Below are 18,794 nucleotides of genomic sequence, written 5' to 3'. Positions count from 1 at the left end.
AAACCTCTGCCTGCTACAGCTTTCACTGCTTCCCTGTATGCTTGCCTGCTGCTCCAGTACCACGTGGTCCCCAGCTGCATCACTGGACTGTGGGAGCACAGTGCCGTTGCTGGTACCCCAGGGCCAGGAGTGGGAGGGTGTGTATGTGCTCACAGAATGAGTTCCACATGTGCACCCCACCATACACATGCACCCACACACCCCAGCCAACCCCTACCCCCTCCCACATATCCACACACATACCTACGTGCTATTCATAGACTGTAAGGGACCTCACAAGATCATTGGGTCCAGCCCCCCTGCACTAGGCAGGAAAGATGACTGGGGTCAGGTGACCCCAGCAAGGTGACCATCCTGTCTTCTCTTGAAGCTTTCCAGGGTAGGTGATTGCCACCACTGCTGGAGGGAGCTTACTCCACAGTCTGGACACCCTGATTTGAAGAAGTTTTTCCTAGAGTTAAGCCTAAAATGGTCTTCTAGGAGTTTGAGGCCATTACTCTTGGGTTTTCCCCACGGGTGCCCTGGTGAACAGTTGCTTGCTGAGCCCTTGATGTATTCCCTGGATGTAGCGGTCAGCTGCTACCAGGTCCCTCTCAGCCTTCTCTTTTTCAGGCTGAAGAGGCCCAAGTCCCTCGCCCTTTCCTTATGGCTTGCCTTGCAAGTTTCTGATTATATGGGTGGCTCTTCTCTGGACTCTCTCAAGCTTTTCCACATCCTTGTTGATGTGTGGTGCCCAGAACTGGATGCAGTACTCCAGCTGCAGTCTCACCAGTGCTGAGTAAAGCTGAAGAATCACTTCCTTGGTTTTACTTGAGATGCATCGGTTGACACATGCCAGAGTATTGTTTGCTCTGCTGGCTACAGCATTGAACTGACAGCTCGTGTTCATACTATGGTCTATTATCACCCCTAGGTCCTTTTCAGTCATAGTACTAGTCAAATTGGTGCAACCAAGCCTGTAAGTATGTTGGGGATTGTTCGTCCACAGATGGAGCACTTTACACTGTTCAATGTTGAACTTCATCTGGTTTCAATCTGCCCAACTTGCCAGCCTGTCTAGGTCTCCCTGTATCTGCAGCCTATCTTCAAGCGTGACCACAGTCCCCCATAACTTGGTGTCATCCGCAAACTTGGCCAGTGAGTTCTTCACCCCCACATCCAAATCATTGATAAAGATGTTGAAAAGCATTGGACCAAGCACGGACCCCTGAGGGACACCACTGGCCATTTTTCACCAGGATGAGACAGATCCGTCTATTAGAACTCTCCTGATCCTACCCTGCAGCCAGCTTCCTACCCACCTAACTGTCTCATGGTTAAGCCGACAATCCTCCAACTTTCTCTTGAACATCATGGGATACCAGATCAAAGTCTATGTATATAATGTTCCTTTTGGAAGTCTATGTATATAATGTTGACCGTCTCTCTCTTATCCAAGTGGCAAGTTACCTGTTCACAGAAGGAGATGAGATTGGCCTATGGTAGATATAGATAGATGTATGTAGCAGTCTGGATCTGAGCCTTCTGTCAGTTGGGGTTTCTGTTCTGATCCACCTCTATCCTATGGACACATGCATGCGCCTCTCGTGCTTTCAGCAGGCAAATATTGGTTGAGAGATTCTCTTTTGACTGCTTAAATGTGCAAGGCAGACTATCTAGACTGGAAACAGAATGCAGGAGCTTCCTTGTTGGCTGAGCATAAGACCTAATTGGAGTAAGACTGCACTTGTTTGGGGGTTGGAGGGGTAAGTGAAGAGATGCTATGAAGGAAGTGCTGAGGGACAGAGGTAGACGGGAAGATACCAAAGTACCTAAGAAATAGTTTGGTCAGACTTGCCAGTTATGAGCTTACAGAACTAAAATTACTGGCCTAACTTGACTGCAAGTTTGAAGGAGCTGGTCCGGGGCTCTGCATACCTACTTGTGAAGTGTGTGTGTGGAGGTGGAGGTGGGGGTGTCTAGGAGACCCTTGAAGTCTGAGGGGGTTTTTCTTTTTCTTTCCCTGTGCTGAACAAGAATCATTTCAAGAAGTTTTTTTGATCTGCAATGACTTTCTGGTAGTGAATTTCCCAAGTTATCTTGGCAAATAATTGGTTAATAAAATCACTTGCCACAGGTGTTTTTTATTGACGTGGTATGTAAGCTGTATCTTCAGTGTGAAAGATGAGCCAAGTCTCTGATAGCGCTACAGTTAGTGCCAGTAAAATACCTATTGTGTTTTGTTGCATTACAAACCATTCCAGAAGATCCTGAAAGCCTACTAGATCAGTGGTGTTAACCCTGTTTTCCCAGGATGGGCTGTGCCTGGTCTGTTTGTGTGCTGGATCCAGCCGGTGGCCTGATGAGTGTTGGGGAGAGGAGGGAGGCATGGTCTAGCTCTGTTCTGGCGCACAGAGCTTGAGAATTTGGCAGCAAGGGAGGGTATCAAATTCCTCTCTGGCCACTGCTCTGCCACCACCAAATTTTCTAACACATGGGGAGCCCCACAAGCCAGATGCCATGGCTTCTGGGATCCCATTTGGGCTGCGGGCTAGGGTTAGAGCACCCCTAGATTACACTAAAGGAAACTAGTGCTCCAAGTCTAGAAGGAAGCTTCATTTACTAATGCATGTAGACACCAGCAGGATTACTTCTGAGCAGGGCTCTCATTGCGAGTCACTTGTTGTGATTTGTCTGTGGTGTACATGAGACTTAAAGATGAGGCCGTGGGTGAGGTAATGGAAGGGAGAGCTAGTGGGAGTGACTTTGTGTGGTAAAGACAGTCATTCTGCTAAGAAGAGGACTTATGCTTCACCCCCTGCTCATACCCATGCTAAGAGGAGAGGGATACGAGAGGGCAGAGCCCTGAAAACAAGAACAAGAGCTTGCATTTGATGTGGAAGGCACCAGAAACCAGTAAAAGAGAATTGAGAAACACAAGTATTGGTACTGCCAAATGATTTCCTAAGCATGCAGTGCACAGAGCTGCAAGTGGTCTTCCCTAATCTTTTACATCCACAATATTTATGGTAGCTTTGTCTGAACATTGCTGGTGCTGTGTCCTCTCTCTCAGTATTCCTAAGAGTTAGCAGTAAACCTGTGGATTCAGGGAGGGTAGTGTTTTTAAATACCCAGTGCCATGGATTACACAGATACCAAAAATGAAGCTTATGCAAGAGCTGACCTCCAGTTTTGGGTACCAGGTAGGGAAAGGAAACTTCATACATACAGGAAAGATGGTAGTATATATTAAAGGCCATATCTATATAGTCAACTTATCCTGTTGTACAGCAACTCCCCCCTCCCCAGCAATGCCATGCTGCTCTGCATGGGCTGCCTCTTAAATTGGAAGAAGTTCAGCAGTGGGGAAACCGCAGGAACTGTTGCAGGGGGAAAACTGTGTGGAGCAATGTAGGGGTCTTGAAGGCACTACTATAGGGTGAGTTTTTTTCATTTGTAAATGTGGGCTGATTTAACATGGCAACAGGATAATTGGCATCATCCTCCCACCCATAATAGTCATGTGCAGATGTGGCTATAGTGCTTTGTTTAGAAGGTGGCCTGTGAAAAAGCAATAGCATGGTTTGTTTGGTGTGTGCCACAGTACGCTTGCTGTGTAGACCTGGCCTCCACCTTTCTAATCTTGGAGACCTCCAGTTGCAGGCAGGGGAGAGCTATATGCTACTTCCAGTTGTGGGACTGTCCCCATCTGTTACTTGCAGAACATTCGAGTCCCAGTTCTTACATGCTTCCTACTACTGCTGAAATCTAGGAGCTGTTATCTTCCCTGGATATGACAGATGGGATCTGCATCTGTTGCCACAGTCGTAGCCTACAGCTAGTTCTACGTTCTGCAGAACTTGACTGGAATACTTGTATGCCCTGGTGAAATGAATGTTGGTTGAGAGTTTCTTTCCCTGACTGCACGGCTTGTGGTAGGTGTTGGGGTAAGCTTGGTATGATCAGGAGAAAATGACACGCATGCATTTTTACAGCAACAACATTTGACCCATTTGGAGCTAGCCCTAAGCAGCCTGGTCCAGATCTGCTTGGTTCTTTTCTTGGTTCATCAAATGTCACCGGTGATCCTTTCCTTCAAGCAACAAGAAGTCCTTCACCAACAGTACACAGTGATCCTTTTCAGATGGGTAAGGAGCTCAATGTCTTGCATTGCACTTACACTACATCCCCTTTCAAATGCCAGAGCAAGCCGTTGGGAACAAGCATGTACTTATCCCTTAAACAATTACACTAAACCGTGGCTGCCTGCTGGAGAGTAGAAAGGGCTTTCAGTCTCTAGTCTTTCGGCTTATTCATAATCTGAAGTATGGTTAAGAAAGTTCTGTCGCACTAGCAATTAATATTTAACTAACAAGCTATTTGTGTACATGAATAAAAGACCACTAAATGGTGGTCCCTGCTGTTGTGCTCATGTGCTTGAGGTCTCACTTGAATTACCACCAATTGTATTTAAACAAGGCACAGCCCATTAAGGCTGCAAAAGAAACCATAGGTCCCTTGGTATTTAGTCAAAGCATCAGTCTTTTGGTTAAGCTTCAGCCCACATCCATATTATTCACTTTTTCGGTGCAAGAGCTGTCAAATAGTTAGCTTTGAGCCAATTCATACTGAGGATTTTTAGCCTCCCCTGACTGAAACACGCCTCAAACTTCAGAAACTCATGCAAGTAAGGCAGGGCACGGTAGGAGGAAAGGCAAAATTATAAGAAGTGATTCTTAAATATCTGGCATTATCTTGGCTTGGACTAAATTTGGGTGTTTTAATTTTGACTAAGGTATTTTGGTCCCACTTAGAGCATACTGGACTAATGAAAGAAGTTTAAATTCCCTCTTGACTCTATAGTGTACTAAACTGAATTTATTAGGGCCTAGAAATAACAGAAGACTTGGGCAGAAGAGGGTGAGTAACCTCGGTCGAGGAAGCTAACTATCTGTTTATGCTGCATTCAAGAAAAATCTTTTGTTGGTGTGATATTTATATGCACTCCTTATTGAGAGAGAATCTCCTGCTCTCTCTCCACATAAATGTGGTGACCCCTTTTTCTTTGCTCTGTTTTTGTTTCAGTACTTTTTGGCACTATCCTCAAGAGCACCAAATGTTTTACTGAAATCTGAATGCTTGGTTTGGAATAGTGGGGTGCCCTCAGTTTCTTTTACTAAAACGCAGTGTGACAGTGGCTCAGACCTGTGCAAATCTGTCAAGTCCCACACCAGTTATTCCTTACACATCAAATGCAGCATCTCAATTGTATCTTCATTCCCAATGTTGGAAAAGCTACCAGAGCCCAGGGAGGAAATGGGATGATAGGGAACGAACTCTGAGGAGTAGAAGATGGGTAATACAGACTGCTTTCTAGAATTATGGAAGGGATTATAGTGGGGAGGGTGCTGGGGGGAAGAGGGTGAGGATGATGAGCCTTTTTTAAAACGGAGAAAGATCCTGATCTCTTGGGTCCAAGTTAAGGAGCAGACACAGGTAATACTTGAAACTTTTCGAATGACTTTGAAACCCTCCAGAAAGCCAATATTCAGACAAATGTGTGGGATAAATCACTTTTGCATAACCAAATATGATAGCCCATAGTTTTTTGTTTTGGTTTTTTTTAAATCTAACTTCTTATGTCTGTATGGTGGGTCAAGTCCTCCAGCATCCCCCTGTGTGTTGCTCTTTTCTACCAGTTCCCTTTTACCCTTCAGGGTGGTGAGCTGTAGGTTGCCACAGTCCCCTGGCTGGAGAGCATGTTGCTGTGGGCAGCCCTGGCAATTCTTGAAACTCTCCAGCTGAGAGAATTGAGACGGGGCTGTATCTGTCTGCAGCTGAAATGCTACTGTTAAACTTTTCAAAACGCATAATGTTTCAAATGCTATGCCTCTCCACTTGACCCTGTGTGAAAATTTTAGTTGACATCCTGCCACCCTATTTAAAATTTGGGATTGAACAAATCCCAAAAATGCCCTTTTTTTAAACAGCATTTCACTGTTGGCATTTTCTAGCTGTAGAAAAGGTACCTGCTGTGTATCATGCTGTAATTTTGCACCTTTTTCCTCTCTCCCCACCATTCCTGTGCAGTATAGCTCTACAGGGTTTTTTGGACATCATTTGAACTGTTTCAGAGATTCTCTGTGATCGGCAACTAAAACAGGTGCACTTCTTAATTTCTAAAAAACCAAGGGCAAACTGACTGAATTGGCCTGTGCTCAATTGCTGCAGGTGTTCAGTTGAAGATCCTAACAGGTGGTCACAATGACTCTGTACAGTCTTTAACCAAAGCAGAGAGGGCTGTAGAAAAATACGTAGTGCGTACAATGGAATAACATGAAATGCTTAGGTCTGTTTGCCTCACTCACAAAATGTCATGGGGTGGCTCAAAGAAAAAGGTTAGACTTCTAATAGCTGTTTGTAATAAATAAATTACTTGTGCCCCATTGGCCATTTGGTAGTGAAAACCATCTTGAAAATCATGGTTTTGGGCTCTTTCTCTTATTCTTTGGAAGTTGGGTTATAGTGCTGCTTTAATTCATTCCTTGATACATTCCTCTTTTTCTTTTCTGTTTTAGCATCTAGTACACCAACTGTTTCTATACAACCAGATGTTTCAGGGGGCTGGGACTGGCCCAGTAAGCCAGGTTGGTATGTTACAAACGCCTATGAAGATGAGTTGGTAGGTAGGGGAGAGGATATAGGGAAAACTGGTTCTTTTTCTGTTTGCCAATACAATACAATACTTGCCTTGTTGCACTGGTGGAGCAAAAGCAGCTAAGGTTCCTTGATTCAGAAGAGGACGTATTAGAAATCTAGGCGGGGCAGGGGAAGCATGCTTCCTGCACACGAGGGATGTTAAGCACCTGAAATAGCTGTCAGTTTTGAAGAGGACAGAATTGAAACTCCTAGTTAGAGTAAACAAAGAGCTGTGCAAACACTTTCACAGCATGGAGAGGTTGTGTTATCTTCTACCCAACTTATGCACACACACAAAAAAAGGGCATTATGAGAAGTGAGCATAGCTTCTGCAGTATTTAACATCTCAAATAAGACCTTGGTTTTCAGTTACACTGATGTGTGAATGGTCTTGGCTTAAATGAGGCCTTGATTTTGAACAGAAACTAGGAAACTTTGCAACCTTCTCAAGCAGCCAAATGAAGTGTCAACTCCAAACACTCTAGAGACCTAGCTGTGTGTTCTGATATCTAGGTTAGAGAAACACACTACAGTAAGACTGTTCTAGCAAAATCATAGTCTTCAAAAGCCACTACACAAAACAAACTCTAAGCTTTTAGCCTCTGAAGCATCTTGCTTCATTGCTTGCTTACAATCTCACAATTGCTGTGGAAGCAGTCCGAGCACGGTGTCTTTCCTGTCTAACCATGCTTTTGCACGGCTGGTGTGTAAAAGAAGCATCTCGAATGTAGGTGAGTGTGGTCAGCGTTTTGGAACCTTTTGTTTTTCAAAGCAGAAAGTATAAGATTAGGGTGCTCTGCGTATACAGCGCACAAGCACAATTCACTCAGTGTTCACACTAACGCAATGGAGCTGTTTATATTAAAAATGGGATTTCTTCACTTTCCTTTTTCCAGGTGGCCGAAGTATGGGAAGCAAGTCAGCTGCTACCAGTCCTACGGGTTCCCTTCATAGCACTCCGACTCATCAGCCTAAGCCACAAACTCTGGATCCATTTGCTGATTTGGGGACTCTTGGTGCAAGTTTAGCAGGTTTGCTTGTTTTTTAATGATAAAGCCATGTAGTTGGTCAGCTTTGAGGAAAGAAGATGAGTAACTAGGTATTTAAGGCAGATTGCATCAGTTTGCCATGCTTGCACCTTGAGGCTGCTTTTGTAAACCAATTCTAAGAGGGGAAGGAGGCCAGATTCTTCACAGCTATGTAAAGCTAAGGCTTATCTGAGCTTTCTGAAGAGTCGGTCAGGACTTGACCTCAGACTACATGAGCTTCTAAGGTATAACAGCACAAGGCTGAAGTTACTTGCCAACAGCCTGGCTTTAGGTTTTAACTTGAAGAGCTGGTGTCCTGTGTGTATATCGGAGTGGGGAAAGAGGTTAAAGATTTGTTGCCATTGGGTTTGAGTAGGGTTGGGGTGAACCAATTCTTTTTCTTTTGACCTCCAGAAGCATTTTGGAGCCCCTGGAATTCTGCCTCTTAAGCTGTTTCCTCTTTCTAGACTTTGATACTTCTTCCCAGGTGATCGGCAGGGAGATCAAACTTCTAGGGTCCCAATGCAAAGTTCAGTGTTGGGCTTCTCTTTTAGCAGACAACTACGCAAAGCCATAATCCATAACATAATGAGGACACTTGAACACCCTAGAGCCTTGAGCAACTGTAAGGTTTGCACTAACACCACCCCATGTCATATACTGCTCTGCCTCTGACTTGCTGTTCCATGCATGTCTCCTCTAAGGGTTGGGCCTAGACTGCCCACACGCACGCGCACACCTAATCGGTGCCTGGCTACCAGTGACAGCACAGTATCCTTCCAGACAAGTGTTCCCAGCAGGGTTATCTCCCCAAATGAGCTGAGTTTAGGTTTTGGTTGTAAGAAGCTAACTTCTCCCAGTTCAGGTTGTAAGAAGCTGAGTACATTTTTCATTCTCCAACTTCTTATCTCAGTGGAAGAAGAACACAGCATTTTTTTTTTCTTATAACTTGCTTTTTGAAGAGCACAGGATGACATGGCTTTATCTGATGTTTTGTTTCCTCATCTGCATCAGTATCAGCATGGTTCTGGAATTAGGTTTCCCAGTTCCCTCTGCTGGATTGCTAGTTTCCCTACAGGAGGAAAACATAGAACGCACCAGGCATCATGTAAGAGATGCTAACGTGGTATTTTCTTTAGCTGAATTTGCAGCGGAGAGGTAGGGATTAAAAAGAAACAAACCCTCAGAATCCACAATATATGTACTTTTTTTTTTTAAATGTCCAGTAGAGTTAAAATTCTTCGGTCACATGAACTTGACCCAGCTATGCTTATATACACTCAAGCCTGTCTTATACATCAAAAACTAACTATTTTTGGTAGTATAGAGGACTTTGCAGTATTGCAGCTTATAAGACTTGGCTCTTGTCCATAGACAAGTGGCATCTATTGAATCTAGTCTAGAAAAGCATCTAGTAAAACGGGTGCCACATATATTAGCCACGAGAAACAGTGGTTTCCAATTGTAAGGCATAGGTAGCACATTGGGGGCTATGTGTTCTTTTGTTGGTTGGAGGGCAACTAAGTACAGCAAACCTAATAGGACCCTATGCAAACTTACCAAAGGACAAGACCTGTCTCTGAGCTTGGAAACAAAAGGGCTGAAAAAAGGAAAATGGGCACAAAGGTCAAGGTAGATGCTCAAGGTCTTGCAACAGATTAATGACTGAGTTGGAAACATACCCCAGTTGTCTGATTTAAAAGCCAGTGCCCAGTTGACTGGAACAAGTTACTAACCTTCTGTCCTTATATTGTAGGTGGTGCTTCATTTGCTAGCAAACCCACCACTCCAACAGGACTAAGTGGAGGATTCCCTCCAATGGGTTCTCCCCAGAAGCCATCTCCCCAGCCAATGGGTGGTGGCAGCTGGCAGCAAGGTCCTGGCTACTCCTGGCAGCAATCGCAGACCAAGCCCCAGCCAGGCATGCCACATTCTTCTCCCCAGAACAGGCCCAACTACAATGTGAGTTTTTCAGCAATGCCTGGCAGTCAAAATGACCGTGGAAAAGGAATGGCCAATTCTGGTGAGCTTTTAATGTTTGGCTTCCAACAATTAATGGTGCTAATGTAGCTCAATTAAAAACAGATGAACTGCTTTGGGTTGGAGCACATTCTCCAAATTGATTCTTTCATGATCTTATGGGGTAGCTACATTTTTTTTTTTTTTGCTTTCTGAGGAAATAACAATTATGAGACTTTGTAGTATTGAGAAGCTGCAGCCACAGTTACAAAAATGGCCAGAACGATAGCGTTTTCTTTTCACTTGAGTGCTTGGGACACTGGAAACTTGACCCTAGATATTATCAACCCTCCTGAAAGTCTAAGTTGTTTTTTTTAGCGTTTGGTGAGGGCTGGGGAGAAGATGAAACCAAAATAGAGATTACTTATCAGAATGAAAAAGCTAGTCATTGTATAAGAACGTTGCTTTGGTGGGCAGTGTGAGGAAGGTGATGTCTACTTATCCATTTATTTCTTGCAAGTAAAGAGCTTTGGTCTTTTAATTTTTAAGACTCGAAACCAAAAGTGTCTGCTGATTTTGAAGACCTGTTATCTGGTCAAGGCTTTAATGCCCACAAGGACAAAAAGGGACCCAGAACAATAGCTGAGATGAGAAAAGAAGAAATGGCCAAGGAGATGGACCCTGAAAAGTTAAAAGTAAGTTGTGTGTGGCTTTTTCATTTTTGAGAATTGTGCAGACATTGCTAAGAGGGAAATCCATTGTCAAATGGGGATTGCATTTAAATACTGAACTTGTAGAGATTTTTTTTTTTCTTGAATGTTAAGGACAAATAGGGCTAACCTATCAAACCCCCTGATGCCAGAAACCATTAATCTTCTTCTGGTTTAAGCTGTTGCATTCCTGGACCCCAGGCTATATAAATATGCTGCATTGAACACTGTTGCCTAGCTGAGCTTCTACCCTAAAACTCTCTCTCTAGTGGATTTGCATTTAAGTACAGTCTCATGAGCCCACCTAATTTTCTAGTCACGTTCCATAACAATAGCTGCCATCTTTAGCAAACACATTGAGGTTCAAACCAGCAACCTCCATAGGTAAAGGCTTGAATTATTACTGCTTAATTTAAGACAACAACAAAATCTTTCTAGCTGGGGGTGTAAGTTTCCTGCGTAAAGAGGCACCACCAACACTTGCATGGAAAGAGCTGATCAGCTCTGACCCACCATCAAACTTGGTATTTGCCAGTACCACAATCTTAAAATTTATAGTTGATATCTCCCAAAATGTTTTGTATATAGCTTCCCTAGAGTGACTATTCCTAAAAAAGCTGCTCCGTAGTACATCTGTCCAAATATCTTTGAACCAAAGCAATCCAGTGCAGTGTGCTCTATCTGTTCTTTTGTCAAACTTGTTCCGTAACTAGAAACAAGTTTTATTCCATCTTCTCAATGCACATTTATGAGGGAAGGAGGCAGCTTGATAGTGTTCAGTAGCAGACATTCTTCAGTTCAGTTCTTCAAGGGAGAGAACATCCCTTGAATATTCCTGCACCTCTGGACTCCCATCTTGTTGTGTGTGTGTGTGGTTTTGATCAGTCCATGAAAAACAAGGCAGTTGCTCATCAGTACTAGTGCTGTAGTCTGCCAGTTCAGGGTTGCATTAGTTCTCTACTGAATCTCTTTCTCCTCTCACTCCCTCTATGGATTGAATGCCAACATCTCATCTGGGCTTGGAAATACCAGGTCAGAAACTAAATCTGTAGCCATCTGCAGTTACAAAAAGAGTTACAGCTCAATCAGAAGCCAAGCAGTCTTGACAGAATATGAGTGTCAAAACTGTAGTGGTAGGCTTTGGGACAGGTGTGGGGCTGGAGCACAAATGTTGGACACTAAGTCACTGATTGCAACTGGTTGGATGTTCTTCATGCTAATTGTGTAAAACCCCATACCGATCCATAGGATACACTATTTTAGTAACATGCATGGTTTTTCTCTTTAAAGTATGCAGTATTTGTCTTCCCACCAGTGACTTGTATAACAATTGAAATTACTACTGATTTCCAACCCCCATGGTCCCTGGCTCTCTTTTTTTTTCTTCCTCTTCTGTATGTAACCTCAGTGAGTTATCTGTGTCAGAGTAATTAAACTATTTCCTTTTTTTCTTTCACAGTAATAGGAATATGTATTAGGCATTAAACTGGCAAAAGCTGAGAAACTGTCTAGGCCATGTGTAATTTATTTTAACTACTAGATTAAATTTCTAGTTAGTCAGTGGAAGGGAAGTCTTTAAGACCAAATCTTCAAATGTTTAAAACAACTTTATGGCCAGCCTTTGTACTTCTGCTCTTTGGAAAGAATTGGGAAGACCTAATTTTTTGACGGGTTATGCTCCCAGAAATGGCTCTTACCCTTCTGAATTATGGAGCACGGCGGCTCCACTTCCCTGGTCTTGCCTTTGATTCCACTACTAGAATACAGTATCTAGAAAAGTAGTCATAAACTTTGTATATCTGTGCTGAGACTGGGGTTGGGTAGCTTTTTAATAGAAAAGCTACCCAACTTCCAATTTAATCATAGAAAATTAAATTGGAAGGGACCTCAGGAGGTCACCTAGTCAAACCCCCTTCTCAAAGCAGGATCATTCCCAACTAGATTATCCCAGCCAAGGTTTGTCTAGCTGAGTCTTAAAAACCTCCAAGGACAGAGATTCTGCCACCTGGGTAGTCTGTTCCAGTGCTTTGCTACCCTCCTGGTGAGAGTTTTTTCCCCTAATATCTAATGTAAATTTCCCTTGCCCCAACTTGAGACCATTGCTCCTTCGTCTGTCATTTGCCACCACTGAAAACAGTCTAGCTTAGGGGTTGGCAACATTTTTGGGAACAGTGCCAAAAATACCTGCAACATCAACATGTAAGATGTTGTTGTCATGCCGGGGCAGATGGCATGGGAGCCGTGAGGGGCCTGATCCTTACTGTGGCAGTGCAGCCCCAGACCCTTTTGCTGCTGTCTGCCCCGAGATGTGCGTGCCAAGCAAAATGCCTTCACGTGTCACACTCTGGCGGCCGGGGGTTGCCTATCCCTGGTCCAGTTTTTGGAACCACCCTTCAGGTAGCTGAAGGCTGCTATTAAATCCCTGCCTCCCCCCACAGTCCACTCTTTTCTAAACTAAATGAGCCCAGTTCCCTCAGTGCACAAGTTGCATGTTCCAGCCCCCTAACCATTTTTTGTTGCCTTCCACTGGACTCTCTTCAACTTTTCCATATCCTTTTGCAGTTGGGGGCCCAAATCTGAACACAGTACTCTGAATGGGGGAGAAGAATCACTTCCCTTGATCTGCTGGCATTGCTCCTACTAATGCAGTCCAGTATGTCACTAACCTATGCAACAAGGGCACGCTGGTTGCTCATATTCAGCTTATTGTCCACTGTAACTCCCAGATCCTTTTCTGCAGAGCTGCTGCTTAGCCAGTCTGTCCCCAGCCTGTACCAGTGCATGGGATTGCTCTTTCCTAAGTGCAGGACTTGTCATTACTGAATCTCATGAGATTTCTTTTGTTCCAATCCTCCAATTTGTTGAGGTCTCTCTGAATCCTAGCCCTACTCTCCAGCATATCTACTACTCCCTCAGCTTGGTGTCATCTGCAAGCTTGTTGAGGGTGCACTCTATGCCATCTTCCAGGTCACTGATGAAGATACTGAAGGTACGGTAGTTCCTACCTATTTGCCTACAAAAAATGGAAAAGTCCATCCTAGAACTGATAGTATGTTAGGATTAAGAAGAAGATTGCCTTTGTGCACGGTCTGACTTCATTGCTACACATCTGGACCTGGACCTGTGCAGACTCTCTCTCTCTCTCTCTCTTTTTTTAAGTGGAGGCAAAATGCCAGCACACTATAAAAGATCTATGTCCAGAAGAGTTACATGGATGCTCTAGGGACTAATGGTGTTTGTTCTTGTCCATGTAGTTAATCCAACTCTTATCCTGTCTAGGACAGAAGTGGTAAAATATATATATTTTTTTCATCCAATAACTTTCCAGTCTGAGTAATATCCTAGAAAACTATTGAATGAAGACCTCCACCCAAAACCACCATTGAAACTAGGCTTCATACTACTCTTGTGGGTGATCTTGGCATGGATGCCTATAACATTTTGTTTTCCGGTCTCCCTGTGTTCATCTGCCTCTTGTTTTAGCCTTGAATCGCAAGTTCCTTGGAATGAAGCCTTTTATTTGTTTTTTCTGCACTGATTTATGACCGGGGCTGTGAAGTGCATGCTGTCTGCCAGAAACGAGCTAGTGTGGTGGTGAACCTGTACGCTTACTGGTGGGTAGCACTAGGAAGTTGCATTACTTCTGCTTCAGTGGATAGTGTGGGCATCACCCACTCTGCTACAGTACTCCCTACCATGATCAAAGCAGTAGTAGGCACTAAGCAGGTCCACCATGTCCTGCCTAAATCTAGTCTCACTGTCACTCAAGCTGAGTTTTTAACACCAAAGAACTGACTCTAGCAACAGTTTGAGTCATTGTAAGCATCTGTCAACTTCTTCTAGCCTGGGCTGTTTGCCCCTTGGGCTGTTATCCAGTAGAATCTGTTTCTGGAGGTACCGGTTGTAAGAGAGGTGTGTTAGAAGAAAGAGTAAATGCTACATCTCTCAATTTCCATCTAGAAAAAAGAGGAATAAAGTAGAACAGAAGACAAATGGAATGGTGCAAGGGTGGGAACCAACACTGGTTATATCGATGTATGATCTGACTTCTGAAAGTCATGTTGTTGCATTTTCCATGTAAACTAGCATGCTAAAATATAGCAATATCTTTTCTTAACCTGATGGCAAAAAACCCTATATCATTGTGCACTGAATTGTCACAAATCTATCTGAGTGCCTGCGGTACTTCATCCCAGCTCAGATGCTGCAGAGCCAGGTTGAAGTAATGTGCTGCTGCTGCTGGTAAAGTGCACAGGGTTGTTGTGGTTTTGTTTTTGTTTTTTAATTAAACATCTGCAAGCAGCCTTTGGGTTTAACATGGTAAAACTGCCCTAATGGACTGCCGTGACCCTGAAGATCTTGACACGCTTGAGTTCAAAAATCCTATTTGTCAGGTAAATTATAAACAATGATGCTTTTGATATAGGTGGGGGTTAGAAGCATGTTCAGAAAATCACTCCATCCATCAAAAAATGGATAAGTAAGACTTAATCCCCTGGTTTCCTCAAACTTTAAAAGATGTTAAGGCTTCCAGTCACCTTCTTGTTTTATTATAAAAATATAACTGCCTTATGTTGTGATGGGACTATTTTTAGTAAGATTGTGCCTCCAGTATTTCCTAAAACCTGGAGGCAAGTGTGGAAGAGCTGCTAGGAAACTTTTGACTTGTACATAAAGAATGGAGGGTGGAAAGGAGTATTTACAGCTTCAGTATCTAATTTATGATTTACCAGCTTTATGTTCTTGTTGAGAAATCCCTCTTTGCGTGTGTGTTTAATTCCTCCTCCTTCCCCTGCCAGATTCTAGAATGGATTGAAGGGAAAGAGAGAAACATAAGAGCCCTGCTGTCTACAATGCACACAGTCTTATGGGCTGGGGAGACTAAATGGAAACCTGTTAGCATGGCAGATCTTGTAACTCCAGAACAAGTGAAAAAGATCTATCGGAAGGCGGTGCTTGTTGTTCATCCCGACAAAGTAAGTATGTATGGGGGTTTTTTTTTCTGTTTTGTCTAAAACTTTCACATGAAAACCAAATGCAAATGGAAGATATTGGCATAAGATGTTAATGCTTAACTAATGCAAACCATTCAGTAACAAAACTTTTATGCAATTTGACTGAATCTTAACTCTTGAAAAGCCAATCCCTTTTAAATGAACCTGCTCATGTGGCTCCCTCTTCCCTTTCCCCCCGCTCCCAGTTCATACTGGGTACAAACTTTTTCAAGATGTGAGGGTGTTCATATGTAAGGCTCTGGTTCATTCTTACTTTAAGACAAATGATCTGATCATGTCTGACTTTGTCTATATGATTAGCATTTATCATGCTGCCTCAAAGCATTAATTTATGATGGAAATTATGTTGGAGGAACTTGTCTAAGGGATTTCTTTTCTCTTCTCTAAATGGGAAGGATCTCAGCCCAGGCTGTCAGTCTGACAGTAGACATGAGGTTCAAATTTGCCACGTTGCACTTGTGCTGGCAGCCTGTGAAAGCTGGAGAGGTTATGCTTCCATCTTTGAGAGCACAGAAGCTTGGAGTTTTCTCCAACATTGGGCTTGCAGCAATGGGGTTGAGATGGGGCAGGATGCAGTTCACACGCCCATCTTTGAAGTGAGGCTTCTAGGACAAGGCTGCTGCTTCTATTCTTGCATATAAGAGAGGCCAGTTTTAGCAACCTTGCTCAAACTTGAAGCTTAAAACCCTCATTCTTTCCCTGGGGGTGCAGGGCTCTTTGCTCTGAGGAACCTTAGTATGCTGAAAGGCTGTGGAGAAGCTGAAAGGCCACAAAACTGGTTCAGCTGTAGATGGAGAGCCATCTCATAAAGGCAGGCAGTTCTCTTCAAAGAGCAGCTCGTCAGGTATTTAAGTAAATGGCTAACTGCTTAAACAAGTTCGCTTAAATGGTGATTGTATATATATAGTTTGTGTCTTACTTACTATTTTGTTTGTCTTCTAGGCTACAGGGCAGCCATATGAACAATATGCAAAGATGATATTCATGGAGCTTAATGATGCCTGGTCAGAATTTGAAAACCAGGGTCAAAAACCCCTGTATTGACATACTGTCTCGGTCTCTGCTGCGGATCTGTGCTAGTGCTTGTATAGTCTCTTGTCACAACTCTTGAGATTTTCACAGATAAACCAAATTCAGGCTGAAAATTCTGAAGTTGAAAGAATAACCTGTGAGCCTAATACTTATCAGGAAGAACAAAACTGAGGTTTCCTCATAATTGTAACGAGAATCCTGAAAGCACAGAGGAATTCTTGCCATGGTTCCTAATGGGAGTCACATAGCTACAGTTTCTTCTAAAACCCAGGGTTTTTCTTTTTAGAATGAGGTTAGGGTGAGGGGAGCGATGTTTTGGGGGTGGGAGGGAAGGTGGAATTGTCCTGTTTCAGGCATGTAAAATGAAAAAGTCAGCTGTATCTTAGATGATTTGAAAGACAACGCTGCAATTGAGCCCACTTAAGATGGATAAGGGTCCAACTGTCAAAGCTCAGGTTTTGGAACAGTTTTTCCAAACTTAATTGCTCCAATCCAATGATTTGCTTCTAAGTGCATCTCTAACTGCTTGTATGATTATCCTTGAATAAAGCAGGGCTGAGCACTGGATAACTCTATGGCAACTTACGGCTGTTTAAAGCATAGTACCGTGCTAAACTTCATATTAGAACTACAACAAGGCAGCAAAATGGCTATAGCATCACAGCGAATAATTCAAATTAGACGAGCAAGTATTTGACATTGTCCTTGTCTGAATAAGTTCAAAATGTCTTGTTTGGGAAATGGTGAATTGAATAGGTGCAGAAGAGGATTCCACACCCGTAAAAGTGAATGCGCACTGCACTTTCTAAGACGCACTTAATATTTAAATAAAGTGTCAGTCATGCTGCTCTAGGAAATTCCTAGATTAGTTGGTTTCCTCTGTGAATGTTAAGACTCTTAATCCATTTACATCCCTCTGGTTTTATTCAGTCCAGCCAACTGTTCAAAGTTTGTTTTTTTTCTTCCGCAGCGCTTGGGCAAAAGCTCTTGGCTGGTTACATTTCTGTTACAGCTTTGTTTGGTAAGACCCTAGTGTGCGAGTTCGTTCAGCTCCGCATGGAATTTGTCTGGTCCTTGAGCTACCGAGAGTGACATCTGCTAATTTTTAAAGCTGTATTGGTCCAAAGCAATAACTTCAAGAGGCATCTATGATTTAAAGTAGAAGTCTTGTAACTTAGTTACAAGACCAACTTTATGCTTTCACCCAGGATCTCTTATTTTCTCCCCTTGTAGAGTAACTAAAACAACAGTTTGATTGTTTGTTTGTTTGAAACCAGTGCTTCGTATCTGCTTTAACTTTGACAGTGCGGTTTATGCAGAGGATGGGCAGCAAGGCCTCCTTCCATATTGATTCAGTAACAAGAAGGGTCTCTATCCGGTGTGAAAATCTCTGTAAAATGTGTGTTTTTAAAGACAATCCACTCTTTGTTTATGAAACTTACATTTTAATTTTCTAGTGGCAAAACTTTTACTGCAAAGACAGCATGTCGGAGTACACTGCTTTCTGTATAAAGTCATCTTTTTGTTGTATTGGTCCATTATTTATTACTGTTAACTGACAATGCAACACCACCAAACGTCTCAATTTTATATAAAAGACCTTCAGATGTTCAAGATAACAGTAACAAATTGGATGTTATTTATTAACATATTATGAAATGTTTTGATCCAGTATGTGCTTGTCTTATTTAAAAAATAATTGGAATGTGAATCATGTTCCTGTGACTTGTTGATTTATTTTGTTTCTCATTCGCGTTTGTAGAACTTGTGACCTATGCCTATATAATAAAAGATCTCATTCATGTAACGTACTTTTTTTTTTTTTTTTTTAATATGATGAAAATGACACTGGCTTTGTATCAAATCTGTCATGGCAAATGGCTCTGGATAACTCAAATGTCCACACAATACAAACCTTCATTCAACTTTATATAATCTAGCAGAAGGAATCCTACCCAACTAAATTTTGATTATTTACCATTCCCAATGTTTTTATGGATGCATGAAAGTATTAGGACATATGTATCTCAGAATTAGTTAACTATAAAATGTTTCTTGTCATCTGGTAGTGACAGAGCTTATCAATGTTCAGGTTTACTGTTTGACTAAATTATTGTAATATTTTTTGTAAATATAGTATATACTCAATGAAATGTGACTGGTTTGAACCATTTGTATATATATGTATTAAAAAGCTCAAATTAATACACTTGGGTATCCTTTCTGTGCTTGTAAAGGGGGAATATATACCCAGGCTCATATCTTTAAAACTGAGTTTTGAGGGAGACGTGAGGATTTTAAAACGGCAAATTTTTCTGTAGTGGGGGATTGACTGATATCAAATAGAAATGCTTTCTGCAGGGTTTTATACT

At 42.5% G+C, this 18,794-nt stretch overlaps 1 protein-coding gene across 4 annotated transcripts in view; it reads left to right on the top strand.

The window, feature by feature from the left end:
* DNAJC6 (DnaJ heat shock protein family (Hsp40) member C6) overlaps positions 1-18,629 on the top strand; it is a 132,697-nt gene extending 114,068 nt beyond the window's left edge. For all 4 annotated transcript variants that reach the window (XM_019528444.1, XM_019528441.1, XM_019528443.1 and 1 more), the window contains 7 exons: positions 3,975-4,127; positions 6,558-6,626; positions 7,575-7,709; positions 9,463-9,729; positions 10,215-10,360; positions 15,175-15,351; positions 16,333-18,629. In XM_019528444.1, coding sequence (XP_019383989.1) covers positions 3,975-4,127; positions 6,558-6,626; positions 7,575-7,709; positions 9,463-9,729; positions 10,215-10,360; positions 15,175-15,351; positions 16,333-16,434 — 1,049 coding nt within the window. In that variant the 3' untranslated portion in view covers positions 16,435-18,629. The remainder of the gene's footprint in view (positions 1-3,974; positions 4,128-6,557; positions 6,627-7,574; positions 7,710-9,462; positions 9,730-10,214; positions 10,361-15,174; positions 15,352-16,332) is intronic.
* The last annotated feature ends 165 nt before the right edge of the window (positions 18,630-18,794 follow it).

The sequence above is a fragment of the Gavialis gangeticus genome, unplaced genomic scaffold (genome assembly GCF_001723915.1).
Source record: "Gavialis gangeticus isolate Ggan-Ray unplaced genomic scaffold, GavGan_comp1, whole genome shotgun sequence".
Taxonomy (NCBI): domain Eukaryota; kingdom Metazoa; phylum Chordata; order Crocodylia; family Gavialidae; genus Gavialis; species Gavialis gangeticus.
Note: the sequence above shows the minus strand (reverse complement) of the source record. Positions and strands in the feature narration are given on the sequence as shown.